The sequence below is a fragment of the Corapipo altera genome, unplaced genomic scaffold (genome assembly GCF_003945725.1).
Source record: "Corapipo altera isolate COAL_440 unplaced genomic scaffold, ASM394572v1 64, whole genome shotgun sequence".
NCBI lineage: Eukaryota > Metazoa > Chordata > Aves > Passeriformes > Pipridae > Corapipo > Corapipo altera.
This window is the reverse complement of record NW_020884893.1, coordinates 9,942,498-9,956,665: the sequence shown is the minus strand read 5'-3', so window position 1 is coordinate 9,956,665 and position 14,168 is coordinate 9,942,498. Positions and strand designations below refer to the sequence as shown.

General features: G+C 49.1%; 1 protein-coding gene across 3 annotated transcripts in view; it reads left to right on the top strand.

Annotated features, from left to right (window-relative positions):
• Positions 1–14,168, top strand: part of NOL4L (nucleolar protein 4 like) — a 62,651-nt gene that overhangs the window by 22,064 nt on the left and 26,419 nt on the right. For all 3 annotated transcript variants that reach the window (XM_027645970.1, XM_027645973.1, XM_027645972.1), the window contains one exon: positions 3,959–4,068. In XM_027645970.1, the coding sequence (XP_027501771.1) occupies positions 3,959–4,068 (110 nt within the window). The remainder of the gene's footprint in view (positions 1–3,958; positions 4,069–14,168) is intronic.

Below are 14,168 nucleotides of genomic sequence, written 5' to 3'. Positions count from 1 at the left end.
TTTGTGTGTTAATGTTTGTGTGGGTTTTTTTCTGAATTACAAACTTGTGATCAAGTGCAAAGCATCACACTGATGTTGGTTTCACACAACAAAATCATTTCTTTAAAAAAACACATAAACAAATTGCAAAGAGTTTGGTTTGTTTCAAATCTGGAAAGGCAAACTGGCTCATTTGGCAGCTCTTATCAAGGAGGGAAGCAGAATTTAAGGAACAAAAGGCCCAACAATAGAAAATTTCTAGTATTAAATACTGATTGCCAACTGTTTGCTGCTGGGAGCAGAGCTACAGACATCCCAGAGGCTCAGTGTAAGTGGATTACGTGCCAGTTGTCCAGAGGTAGTGACTGAAATGCTTTGTACTCATTACATTTTTTAGAAACTCTCCCAGATAACCCCATGAGACTTTTACTAGCTGAAGCTCCATTACTGCAGCACTTCCCACTCTGCCAGGTAAGGGCCCGATCCCTGTTTTCCATGTCAGGAAAACAATTATGTCAGGAGAAGTTCTGGCCTTTGGCCTCGCTGGGAGCAAACCTGACCTTCACACTGATTGCACTGCATCCATCACGGGTGACATTCCAAGCACTGCGGCTGCAGCAGTCGGCTCAGTGGACGGGGCAAGGACGATGGGATGAGTCAGGCCAACAAGGATGTTGCCTGTTGGCTTCACCCAAACCAGGACACCTTCCAAAATGCCTGGCACTAGCTGAGCTGCCAGATCCAGAGCTCAGGGTCCTGTTTCAGGAGGCAGCTGATGAAAAGGGTTGTTTCCTTCATAGAATCGCAGACTGATTTGGGTTGGAAGGAACCTTAAAGTTCATCTCATTCCAACACCCAGCTATGGGCAGGGACAATAAAGAAGACAAAGCTGATCTTCCTTCAGGGGCTCCCACCCACCATCCTGCATCTCCTGTGCCTCTCCCAGCAGCACACGCCCATCCCAGCTCAGAGGCAGCTCAGGGAACACCAGGTGCTGGGTATCCTCCCCAGAGCAGTCCTAGCTATGGGAACCATGATCAGGGCTGAGAGCTGGCTGTCCTGAGCAAATTTATAAATTAATGTCAGTTATTGATTTATTTTCATAAAGCTTCTCCCCTTAGCAGTTCTTTTAAAAATATGTCAGTCAGGAAAACAAAGGATCCCAAGTGTAAAAAGTCCCACTTACCCACCAGGAATGAAAGGACAGAAGTGCTTTTCTGCTCTGAATAGCACCTAAATAGTGACTAAGTATATGTGAAAATGCATTGAGTAGATTAGATAAGGTAACTTTTACTGGGGAAGAGTGTCTGATTTCACTAACACTTATTCAGGAACTTATCAGGAGCAAATCACCTAAAAAAACACTGGGGTCCTAGAAGAACCACTGAGGTGCATGCACATGCATACACACATACAAGCATATACAGGTAAAGTTTAACTCGGTAAGATGACAGAATTTGAGTCATTCCCATCTCTTCCTGCTTCTCTTGTCCATGAAACAAATCTCAACACATTTCATTTGTGATCACAAAAATCCCTAATTAAACATATCTGACATCAAACCCTGCAGGGCACCCACATCATTCATAAAAGCAAATTGTCTTGCTCGTGGGAAACTTTGAACATCACTGGACTTCACTGGGATCTCTTTACAGTGTTACTAAATTAGGATTATTTCCAGTGGAGTTATCAAATGTGGAATTAGGATCAAAACCATTTTACTTTCAACCATTCTGCTTGTTCCATCTGTATGTCCAACTTGTGGGGCATGTGATAGAGATAACTGTTTGAAAAATGAGCTAAAGGATTCCAGGAGCTTCCTCTTGTGACGTAGGATGTAAGGATTGTTCCCATGGAGCCCCCCAGGCCTTTTAGAACAAAGGTTTTCTTTCTTTTCCAGATAACTTAAAAAAGAGGGGAAAAAAAGGGTTTGGTTTCTTAGGCTCAAGCCCTTATGTGCTGCAGTTGCACAAATTCACAGTTAATTTTTGGCTGCTAATGGGATTGTTCCAAATTTACATCAGGCTTTAGGCAGAATCTAAGCACCAAAGATCATTTACCTCCCTCTTCTTCCCCACCTGAAGTTGCTGAGCTGCTCCTGTTCAGCCTCATTCATCTCTGCAGCGCTGAGCATTGGAGTGGGGGATGTCAGGAGAGCAACTTATCATCCTCAGAGGTCTGAAACACTCTCCTCATCCATGCCTGTGCTTCAGGAGAGAGTAGCTCTATCTGTGTTACTCTTAGCAAATGCTTTTCTAAACTCTTCTTAAGGACTCAGCCAGCTGAGGGAGGTGGCAAATTCTGTCCCTGCAAGAAGGTCCCCTTTGGCTGGGATTTTTGCATCTTTTCATCACAAAACAACATCCTTGTACAGCAGAATAATGGGTTATTTTAATATATAGAGGTATAGAAGTGCTCTTAATTAATCTGTAGGTCAAATCATGACAGAGACTGATGACATACAGCCATACAAAAAAAGGAGGAATCAGTTTACAAGGTTCCTAAAAGCTATGGACCTTCATATTTGGGCAAGTTGATGGCCTGAGGGGCTCTGGCTGCCCATTCCTGCATCCACAGCCAGGAATGCTTCAGCTGCATTCAGGGGTGGACTAGATGGAGCTGGGAAAAAAGCATTATATTGCCATGGACCCAGTCAGTGTCTTGATAGAGAAGATTTGCAAAAACCTATGTGATGTTAAGTCACTTACAGCTTCGGGGTCAGGTCATTTTGTAATCAGACATGATAGATCTGGTGTTTCCAGAGGTGTGGAGCATCTTCAGGTCTGCTGAGTTTCTCCGGGATTTTTCGACACTCAGCATTTCTGAGCAGCAGGCCCATTACAGTTGGGATGATGGGTTTTCTGAGGTGCTGTAAAACATTTTGTGAAGGCTCTTTTTCAAGGGGCTGTGTCAGAGGTGCCTGTGAAACCAGTGACCCCAGGAAATGCAAGCCAGCCATGGAGATTCCAAACCAGGAATGGAAACCTCCCACCATCAGCTCACCTTCAGCTCCTGGAAATCCTTCTTCCCTGTCCATTGTTGCTTAAGCTTCCTGTCCAGGGGACACCACACATCCTTTCAGCATGTGCTGGAAGGCTGGATTAATTCTCCACACTTGCATCTGCCTGTCCTGAGGACAAAGAAATCTTCCTTGTAGCCAGCAGCCATCCCTGTGGACAACAGCAGCTTTCCTCCTGGGCAAACCCACTGCACGAGCCTGTAAATTCAGTGTTAGAACAGATCATTCTGGCAGCCTTCATGTCCTGCACAGAGAGATCACAGGCTCTCCAGTGCTTGTGGCACAGGTGGCAAATCCTTGAGAATTCAGAGAAATCACTGAGAATTTGCTTTGTGGGGTCTCCCTTGGCCTGGCCACACAGAGTGATCTGCAGGAGTGTCCGAACCCAGAGCCATCCCTAGAGCTCAGTTTGATGCAGCCAGAGGAATTAACAGGAACAATTTAAATTAAAGATCTTTAAAATTAAGTTTGTGTTTTAATGAGGATGTTAAAAATAATCTTCATCATCAAATACAGATACTTAATATGTTGCCTTAATGTTAACTCCTACCTGAGGGAATCCCAGCAAAATCAGCAAGACTTTGCAATGCTAAAGCAAGCTGCAAATAGATTCTTGTTCATCACCCTCCACATAAATCCCATGTGTATGGAAGCACTTCTGAGGCATAGGCAAGACTCTGCTTCTTCCTCTAGTTTGGGAGACAGTGAAAAATTACACATTAGGTGTAGTTTTTTCCACAGGTGACAGCAATGCTTGTTTTCCTTTTTTTTTTTTTTTTCCAAGACAACATCTGTTCTGTAATTATGTTCTTGGTGGGGTCATGTTCTTAGAGGAACCTTCGCTCAGCGGGCAGCGGCTCTCACCAGGGGTTTGAAGTGCTCCAAGATACACAAGTGTAGAAGTCATGAGAACATGTCACAGGTCCCTCACCTGAGTAAAGTTTTTCCTCTGTTCTTCAGAGAGCGAGCCACCTTCCTCCTTGGTTTCTGGGATCATTGACTACAACATGCCCCTCACCTCGACTTACCTGAAGCAGATGAAGCTGCGGGTGATGAACTCACAGGAGCAGGTGAGCGGGGCGGCACGAGGGGCACAGTGGGGCTCTGCCCACACCAAAGGGCTGAACGGAGCAACCGGTCCTGGGCACGTCGATTTTTGGGAGGATGTGTTTGGGAATGGCCAGTTTGTCCAAGCAGGTCAGGCTCTGACTGACAGATGGTGCATGGAAGTTGAGGGGCAGTGTATCCTGGATCTCCTGGCCCAGAGGAAGCAAACCAAGCTGTTTCAGGCTCATGTCAGTGGAGAGAGGCAGAGATGGGGTTGATGTAGTTACTGCTTGTAACAGTCTGCTAGTTCTTTAGGCGTACGGTTCTTCTAAGAAATTGTCTTAAAAATAAATATGGCAAATAGAACTTTGTTTTTTTGCCTCCCCCTGGTTGCTTGGGAGCTTTAGCAGACAGGGTCTGAAGCCCAGACCTTGCTTTGGTGCTCTGGTCCTCTCTTAAACTGCTCAGCAACTTGAGGGGGTTCAACCACAGGCGCTCAGCTCCCGTGTCAAAGTGGGAGATGGCTCCATTGTTTGATGACAGTGTTAAGCCACTGGATTTTGCTTTCGGGATGTATGGGGCACCCTGCCACAGGATTATACCCAGGCTGTGCAATTTTCTGGAGTTCTGCAGCTGCAGAATTAGCTATGGGAACCTCTGTGCACCATGGAAACAGTCTATAAAAAGAAAAGTATGTTTTACTTGCTCCCCACAATCTGCACTGGAAGCCAGTGCTGGATTTTCTTTCCAGCACACTGAAACCTGAACCTGATCTCACACATTGCTGCCAGTGGCAAAAAGTGACAGGGTTTGCATCTGCTGTGGTGGAAAACATTGCTGGGAGCTCGAGCTGTGAAGCTGTGCCCAGTGTGGGCTTTTATCCAGCGGCTTCCTAAAGGCACATGGGTTAGAGCATCACTGCCAGGGTGTAAAGTGCCAGGTGTGGGTTTGCTGGAGAGATTCCGAGCTCCTCCATTGCTTCCGCTGTGAAACCTTTTTGCTGGAGGACAAAATGGCATCCGGTGGGAAGCATTTCTGTGTCTTGGAGCTTTTTCCTTTGTGCTTGTTGGACACTTGAGTGGGTTTAAGGCTTTGTTTTAGGTTTTGAGAGGCGAAAGGCTGCGATGTGTCAGGTTTTGTACTTGTGGTGGGCTGGGCAGTAGAACAGTGAACAGTTTGGGGGGTGACTGGGCTGGGCTGGAGACATGGAGTGGATGGATGTGCCCCTTCATGCCATCTGATGGCTGCTTCAGGACCACTTCTGGATAAACAGGGTTGGGAACTAACATGTTCCAGCCACCTCTGGGTTGTGCAGAGTGTTTGCTGGGTCTCGGTGCATCTCCTGGCAGAGCAGCAGTGGGATGGCAGACCTTGAAATCTTGTTCTTCACCAAGGTCAGAGGCTCAGAGGCCATGAAGTCTGGCTGTGCTTTGCAGCATTTTAGGTGGCTGTTTCAAGTTAAGTTTGCTATATACAAAAGGATTGTCTGAGTGGTTTGACTTGTCACCATTTATGCATTTTCAACCAGTTCCTCTTGGCTCTGAAGCTGCTAAAGGGAAGTGTGTTGTGAAGCTTCAATAAACTCCTGTACCCAGTTTCTACAGGTAGAAAACTGGCCTTGCAGTTTGATCTTATTCCCAGAATAACAAACCCCCCCCCCCCCAGAAGCTGGCAGGCATCAGTACTGGATCTTGAGTTTTGGAGCTGCCTGCTTAAGGCTGCTTGTTTTGAGAGCTTTGGTTGGTAATGTAGAGATTTGAGTTTATACCCTGAGTGTTGGTGTAGCAGTTTGCACTGGAACTGTCACTAGATCGATATAACGTGCTGCTAACATGAACGCTCCTGAAGCTTGCAAAGATCGGAGTAGAGGCGTATGTCATGTGGGAACAAAAAGGGACCAGCTGAGGCAACCAGCAGTTGTTGGTTTAGATCATAAATCAAATGGTTTGATGTTATTCCCTGCCTCTAAAGTTCTCCTTCTCCCGCGCTCCTGTCGGTACGTGGTAACGCAGCTTTCGAAGCTTTTCAAGCTGTAGCAGCCGAGGGGAAAAAGCCTGTTTGGAAGAAGTAGAATTTGCCATTCAGTGTGTTACTGAAACTGATTCCTGAGAGCAAAATAATAAAAGATCAGTCCTATTGCTCAGACTTCTAAAGCGTTAATGCTTTCCATCATGATGACAGTCTGAAGAGGATGCAGGTGGTTGGACCTGTTGGGGAAAATCCAGCAGGACTTGTATGCTGTCCATTCCAGTATGGGATACTCCCTGGATTCCCCTGGGGAATCATAGACTCATTTAGGTTGAAAAGATCTCTAAGATCAGCAATTCCAACTGTTTACCCAGCACTTCCAAGCCCACAACTAAACCTTGTCCCCAAGTGCCACATCTACATGTCTTTCAAACCCCTCTAGGGGTGGTGGCTCCACCACTGCCCTGGACAGATTGTTCCAGGGCTCTGGACAACCCTTTTGGTGAGAAAACTTTTTCTAATATCCAACCTAAACCCCTCCCCTGGTTCAGCTTGAGTGAAAACAACTGCCATGCTCCTGAGGCAGCTGTGGCTGGACCTGGATCTGCTAACACCAAGGGTACGTGAAGAAAATGTGTGTAATAGTGCCAATACCAGGGTTAAGTTCCCTCCACAAACATTCCCCTGCTATTTTTATGCCATCCTCTTTTTTTTTCTGGAGGATCCTGGCAGTCTGTGTGGAGCATGGGCTGTGCAACAGAGGCTGCTGCTCTCCCTTCCCCAAGTTTAGGGTTAGGGTTGCAGAGTTTGGAAGTTGCAGCTTTTGGGGTTCCAGGTGTTTGCCAACTACAAAACCCTTCTAAAGATGATAGAAAAAAAATCTGACCTTTCTACAAATGCAAACCAGGCAAAAAATACAACCTGCTTTTAAAGTTTGCACTACACAAATATTCCCTGCATGTTTTTTTCTGCCAGCATGTCCTGAATGCTCTCAGCTTGAGTGATGCCACTGTGCCACCTCTCACTAGCATTTGATGGTGATAATAGAAATAAATTAAGCAACGGACTCGTGTTTCACTTGGCTCTGGCCAAAAGCAATTATTTGTATGCAGCAGCACCAGAAGGAACTTGCTTCACTTGGGGTAACAATGAATGAATTTATGCCAAAGTGGCCTTTTAACTTCATTATTCAGGAAAAAAATAGTGTGCATGTAAGTGCAATCTATTAGTGCTGCTAAGCACATCAGTATTAGGGCACCAGTGTCTCCAGAAGGAAGCACAGCCAGAACCTTAGAGAATGCATTTTATCTCTGCTTAGGGACAAAAAACTGTCAGAAGAGAAGCTCTTGTGGTTGCTCACAAAATGAAGAGTTCCTGCAGAATGTATCTCTATATATTTCTTGGAGTCAGAACATCTATTCTGTTGTGGTAGAAAACAACAGTGACCCATGTTGCTTATATTGGGTTCACTGAGACATGCAGGAGCTTCTGAGGTGGAAGTCTTCCCCATTTCATACCAGTTCTCACATGTGTGAGAAAGATCAGGCCCCTTACCCTTTCCAGAGTGCCGAATTAGCCCCATTTCAGGGTGTCTACCGAGGCATTAAAGCACTTCTGAACTGCTGACCTTCCCAATCTAGCGGCAAAAAGGAATGAAAAGAACATATTTGATATTTATCTGTAATGATCCTTCCACCTCATTTTCAAATGCTAAATATTAGCATTTTTAAATGGTTGGTTATTCCATTGCAGTCGTTTTCCAGACAATCTTTCCTGTATTACTCAGCTCCAGCCTCGGATTTATTTTTCATGCCGCACGGTTGGGCAGGACTTCCACTGGTTACTGGAGGAATAGAAAGATTTTGAGAGAACAAAATGAGAACACTGACATGCCAGGCTCTCTCTCTGCTCCAGAGCTGTTGCTGTTACCTTGGCAGACACAGTCCAGGGCCGAGTAACCGGGTTTAAATGATACTGAAACGTTTTCAAAGATTGCTTCAGCGGCTGCTGGCAGAAGGTCACGCAATCAGTGAATGGCAGGAAGCTGCTCTTGGATGGGAAATAAGAAAAGCGTTTTTCTTGTTGCTATGGCTTTGCTGCACTGACTTGTAAGTGTTTGAGAGGGACAGAGCCTTGTCCTGCACTGTCACACACTCCATCCATCCAGTAAATTCCCTGTAAGCCTGGAGTGTGTGATGGTGCGTGGATGTGAAGTGGTTTTCAGAACACAATTTCAAGCAATGTTTTAACCCAGACAGTGGGGTAATCCTGGGAGGGGGGTGGAGGGGTTCAAATCCCGCTGATGTATGAGGAGTTGGCTTTGTCTGGTGCTGGTGAGGATCAAGCCTTTGCGGGATTCGGGAGCTCACGGAGCCTCATGACCAGAGGCTGGTTGGCAATGTGAAGTCTTCCTTCTTCCACTCTCCCTTTCCTCTGGTCCACCCATTACTGTGCTTGCTCACTTCAGTGTCCCAGAGGCTCTGAGAGCAGCTGAAATGCATCTTCTCCTGGCAGCTCATTTGCTTCCTTCTGCTTTGGAGTAATCTCCAGACAATCCTGGGGGTGCAGAAGGCAGAGAAGGGAGCCTGCAGTTGCAGACGAGGACATTTCCAGTCTGTCAGTTCTCTAGTAAAAGTTGCAGACTTCTCATTTCACACAGTCCAGAAACCAGGAGCAAATCTCGCAGAGCTGGCAGCTGCTGGGTGAGCTCTGGGTCCTGGGTTTAGCTGTCTGAGTGTTTCATGAAGGCATCCTGAAGAAATGCTGTATGTGTTCACAGAGGTGAAGAAGGCAGAAGCATGCAGCCAGTACTTGGAAGGAAGTGGGATGATGTGTTTGCATCACATGAGAATGATAAGGTACTTCCCAGCCCATGAAAGAGGGTGTTAAACATCTCTGTGAATAAATACCTCTAAATCAACCTGACAAGATAGCTCTCATTCAAGAGGCTTTGTCTTGGCTTAGGAAGATTTTTGTTTCCTGCTGTTAATTTTTAAGACGGTTTGGAGCACTAGAGAAGTTCCCTAAATGAACCCTTATGCTCAGGAGGGACCATTGGCCGTAGGCACAAGGAGGCACTGAGTTAGAAAGAGATTTCATCGCTGCTCGACGGGCTCGGCAGCACAGCCCTCTAGTGGGGACAGAGCTTCTGCCGCCGGGAGCCGGCTTTGCCTGGGAAACTTCAGTTCTGCCCTAAAGGACATAGTTAGTCCAGGCAAAGCCAGGTCCAGCTGTCACAACCAGTGTTTTTTACTGGCAGAGATGGTCTAGCAAAACTTTCATCCTTAGCCTGATGGCTCATGAGATGCAGGAGATCAGATGACCCACACATTTAGCCTGGGTTCAGACTGGTGTGAATGGGTCGCTTTCAGTGAAGGGCAACTCGTTTTTGTTACTGGGATTAACTCTGATGTTCCCAGCTAGTAAAAACTTGGGAGCTTTTATTTCCCACTGTGTGGATCTGTCAATACTTTTCCCACTGTTCCAGGTGAGCTCTGTGTTTGTTCAGTGTGACGTGCACAGCGAGCAAACAGTGTGAGACCGACTGGGGTCGGTCCTGCCACTGCAGCTCTTGTCTTCAAATGATATGTGATGCCAGGGCTCTGAATCTTTGCACTTTCGGGGCTAATCACACTATTTTTTGTAAGAAAGGAGGTGGCATTGCCCAATTCCAGTGGTGCTGGGCACAGTTCACCCCCTTGGACTGCTCAGGTGTATTTAGTTATTGCACACGGTGGTTCCGCTCCGATCTCCTTTCTGGTTAGCTGTGCACTTGTGGGGAGAAGCTGGTCCCTTCCCCACTCTCTCTTCACTTCCCTGTGATGTTGTGCAGCTCAACTAAGGTCCTGGAGAAGTGGCTGGAGGATGTTTAGAAGTTTTCCTGGCTCTTGGTGGGTCTCTGGTTGTCGTGCTGGCAGCAAGACTGCTCTGTGCCAGGGCTGATCCACCCGTGGGGAATTGGGAGTGGTCACCCTCCACCATGCACACCTATCCTGATGCCTGTTACCTGATCTGAGAAGCCTTCTAGAGCTGAGCTGCTTGAGCCTGTGTCTGGGGATGCTGAATGAGTAGGGCCAGAATCCCCACTATGTGTCTTTAATTCCTTATTTCTTCCCAGTACATCCCTGTTTGGTAAGGAGAGCTGTGGCCCATTCCCTGTGTTTTAACCAGGATCACAGGCAGCCGTTCCCAGTAGAACTGGAAACAAGGTTTTGGTTCAGGGCATGTAAAGTGGGGCTGGAAAACATTCCTAGGGGGAAAAGGAAAGATGTCTAGCTTGGGGTGATGAAAGCACTTTTCCAGCATCCATGGAGTAGTCTCCTGGATCCAGTTAGATCTGTCCTGTACCTGTGGAAAGCTGTGCACAGTGGGCTGTTCTGCATCGTCTCCAAGCTCAGGTGCTGACGTGCTGTACGTTGACTTTGATCAAGTCACACAAATGGCTGTTTCTTAATTGCCTTCTCCCTTTAAAAAGGGAATAATACCTTAGAGAGACTTCTGAGGTCTCGCTCACTAATAAAGCTCTTCAAGAGCTCGGATGGCAACTACTTTGAGAGCGCAAACTGTTATTAATGATTTCCGTTATTACGGAAGATGAAGCTGTGTGGTTCAGCTTTTTAACCTTGAATTGTGTGCTTGCTTTTGTTTCTGCCGCTGTTAAACCTGTGTGGCCAGGTTTGCACCTTGCCTGCTTGCACAGACCCCTCAGACCCGCATCAGGGGCCGGGTGTGCGCGGAGGGTGCGGGTGTGTCACTGAGGAGTCAGTTTTGCTCACAAAGATGGGTTCTGCGTCACGTGGTATGGCTTGAGAATGGCCAAAAATGGATTTAGTGGTGGTTCTGTTTATGTTGACTTAATTCTGATTTGGGGGGCTGAGAGGTAAGCTGTGAAGGTCGTCCTCAGTGCATAGAGCAATGCAGACATTGCAGCCAGGGCTGTGGATTTGGGCTGTAGAAAGGAATGTTAGAGGAGATTTGGCCACCATGGACCTATCTCTTCTAACACCCATTCCCTGTCCTCCAGAGGAAGAAAATCCCGTCCACAGAAACAACTCCTTTCCTGCTCCTTTTGTGAAGTACGGAGCTGTATTTCCTTTCCTTCTCTTGTCTTGGCTCCTGGGAGAAAAAAACCCATCTTTTATTCATGCACATGCCAGGTGCTAACTACTGCTGCTTCTAAGGAAGGAGCTACCAGGACAAAGTGGGATACAGCCCTCAGCCCACAGTGAATCTGGTCTATAGCAAAAGTTTCCCAAATCTTTACTCTCCTTTTTTCCCCTCGGCTCTGCTTTGAATGGCAAATAATTTAAATTCAGTGTGGATAAAAGCTGTGTCTCCCCCTCATGCCATGCTCTGGGCCCTCCTTTGGTCCCTCCTGCCCCCCTTTCCTTACTGTCCTTGCCCCGGAGAGATTTGCATTTTACTGCTTATTCCTCAGCAGGGTTTGATGGTCACAGAGGACCCAGTGCAAGAGGTCCCGTTTGTTATTTAACCTACTTTTCAGAGGCACAAGAACATCAAGTGACTCGCACAAGGTCGCCCATGAGTCAGTGACTCCTCTGGCGTGATGGCCAGACCCTGCAGTCCCTGCTCCCACCACTAGATCCCTGTGCCCACACTCCACAGCACCACAACCATTCAATTAAGCTCCTGCAGCGCCTTAAATGTCGTTTATTCCTGGGTTTGACAGCAGCCGTGGTATTCTTGCGGAGCCTTGCCTTAGGAAATGACAGCGGATGAGGTCAGGGCATCGTTAGTGATGCCCTTGGAAGCATCACTGCCTGGTTCTCTGGCAGGTTGTGTGGTGTGGGTGCTGTCTTAGGCAGGACATGGCTCTTCCCAGGACCTGCAGCTCGGCTCTGGTGGCAATCTGCAAGATCCTGGCTGGACCCGCACAGACTGACAGGGAGCCCCACATTCTCTGCATGAGCAGATCTATGTCTGTGTGAAGGGGCTTGCAGGGACCAGAGGTAGTGAACACATTGTGAGGAGAGAGGGAAGGAAGCGACTTATAAATAATATATTTGATGTATATTATATATATAATATAATAACAGCAGCACTGGTTTATTATGGCCTGTGCTTTTTTAAGATGTAATCTCGTAAGGCACTTACCCCTGTTCTGACAACTCGATAAATTATTATTACCAATTCTATATCTAATTGCCAGTTATTTCCTCCTAGACAATTTGAATCCGAAAAATCCCCCCTAGAAAGGTGCTTGGCATGCCGTTTCCCAGAGCTTCCCTGGCTGTTTCTGGAGGCAGCCCCTCTTCCGCTGGTGAGCCCCACTTCTGCCAGCCTCGTGACCCTGCGCGCTGGCACAAACAATTGCATTGCTGTCGGGCTCATGACCCCACTTGTAACAGCGGTGACCCCCCTTGGGGTCAGGACCCCTCCCCTGCACAGGGAAAAGCTCCTGCCCAGCAGCTCTTGCTGAATGGCTCTTCCTCCCTCGCTGCCTGTGTGGACGCGCCTGTTCCGCCCTAAGTTTGCCGATGTGAAATTTAGGTTAATCCATTTCCAAAGTGGATTAGGCTAACCCACACAAAGGCACTTAGTATAAAATAAGAGTGTCCACATGGTGAGGCAGCACGGAATAGTGACTGTGCTTCAAACTCGCATCCTGGCCGGTTTGTGTCCCCTGCGAGCTCTCCAAACGGAGGGGCAGGCGCCTCAGTCCCGTGAGATGTGCTCTCCCAAATAAATGGCTTTAAGAGCCAGTCTAGCTTGAAGCCGAAGGAAGCACAAGGAGTAAACAAAGCCCAGCAATGGGAAGGGGTTAAAGCCCGCTCCGCTGAGGTCCTCGGCAAGGCTCCTGTTCACCTTAAATGGTCAGGATTTTATTTTAGCTTCAGGGAGGAGCAGCAGCCATGGAGTGGGAAGGGAGTCCTGAACAGGCCCTGGGGGCTCACAGCCTGCTGCCCTCCCAGCCATCCGCTTCCTGCGGAAGGCCCCCAGGGCTCTGCTGTCCCTTCAGCCCCCAGGGCTCTGCTGTCCCTTCAGCCCCCAGGGCTCTGCTGTCCCTTCAGCCTCTGGCTCCATGGGTCAGCCTGGAGGAGATGGAAATGCAGCACAGAGTGATACCCATTTTCACCTCTGGCCTTGGGTCTTCCTGATCCGCCCTTTTCCCTTGTGTGCTTCCCTGGCAGTGAGGTGGTTAATGCTGGAATAGATAACATCATAATTGGCCATCCACACTAACAAGCCATAAACCCCAAACCTGGCAGTTCCCATCCTGGCTCTGGCACCATTTCTGGCACTGGCCCACTGCAGGCTCCACGCGGAACCGCTACACTTGGTTTATTTCATAAAAATTTCCTTTGTAACCATTAAATAGCGAAACATGAGGTGGACTGAGAAGGGGGATGCTGTGATACTGGTGATACTGGTGCCCATCACCGGGATGGGGATCACCATCCCCATCACGGTGATCCCATAGTGGATCAACCACTGACCTGCTGCCCTCAGGGCCCAGCCTGGCAGCAGGTACCAGCCTGGGGGATGCTGGGGCGCAGCATCCCCATCCTCCCGGCCACCTGGCAGCCGCTGCCCTGCCCAGAGGTGTGCAGGGCAAGCCGCTGGTTTCCCAACAGCCAGCTCCAGCGTTCGGAGGCTGCGGCGGGTGGGTGATGATGCTGCCGGCAGCGCGGGGTCCTCCTTCTCCCGCGGAACGAGGGAGAATCATCGGGAACAAAAGGATTCGGCAGCGGCGGCAGCGCGGGGCCCGGCACCGCGGCACCCACCGCGCGGGGAAAGGGCTGCGGGGACCCACCGCGCCCGGGGCTCACTGCGGGGGCCCGGCACTCGCCCCCGCGCACGGGCAGCCCCCGGGACGGAGCTCCCGGTGCTGTGCCGAGCGGAGGGTCCCCGGATGGGCTGCAGCCTCCCCCCGGGAGGATGCTCGGGCAGGTTGCGGGCCCCCCCCGTGCCGTGCCGATCCATACCGTGCCCCGGCCGCGCATTCTCGCGCTCTCCAGCAGGCGCCCGGCCCTGGACATTGTCTCCTCCCGGGGAAGGGCCCTCCCGGCCCTCCACAATGTGCTCTTCCAGGCGCGGCTCCGCGCCCCCCGCCGCGCCCGGCCCGGTGCGCCCGCCCCCCGCGGCCCCGCTCCCCTTCCCCCGCCGCCCCCGCCCCCTCCTCGGAGGCGGCGGG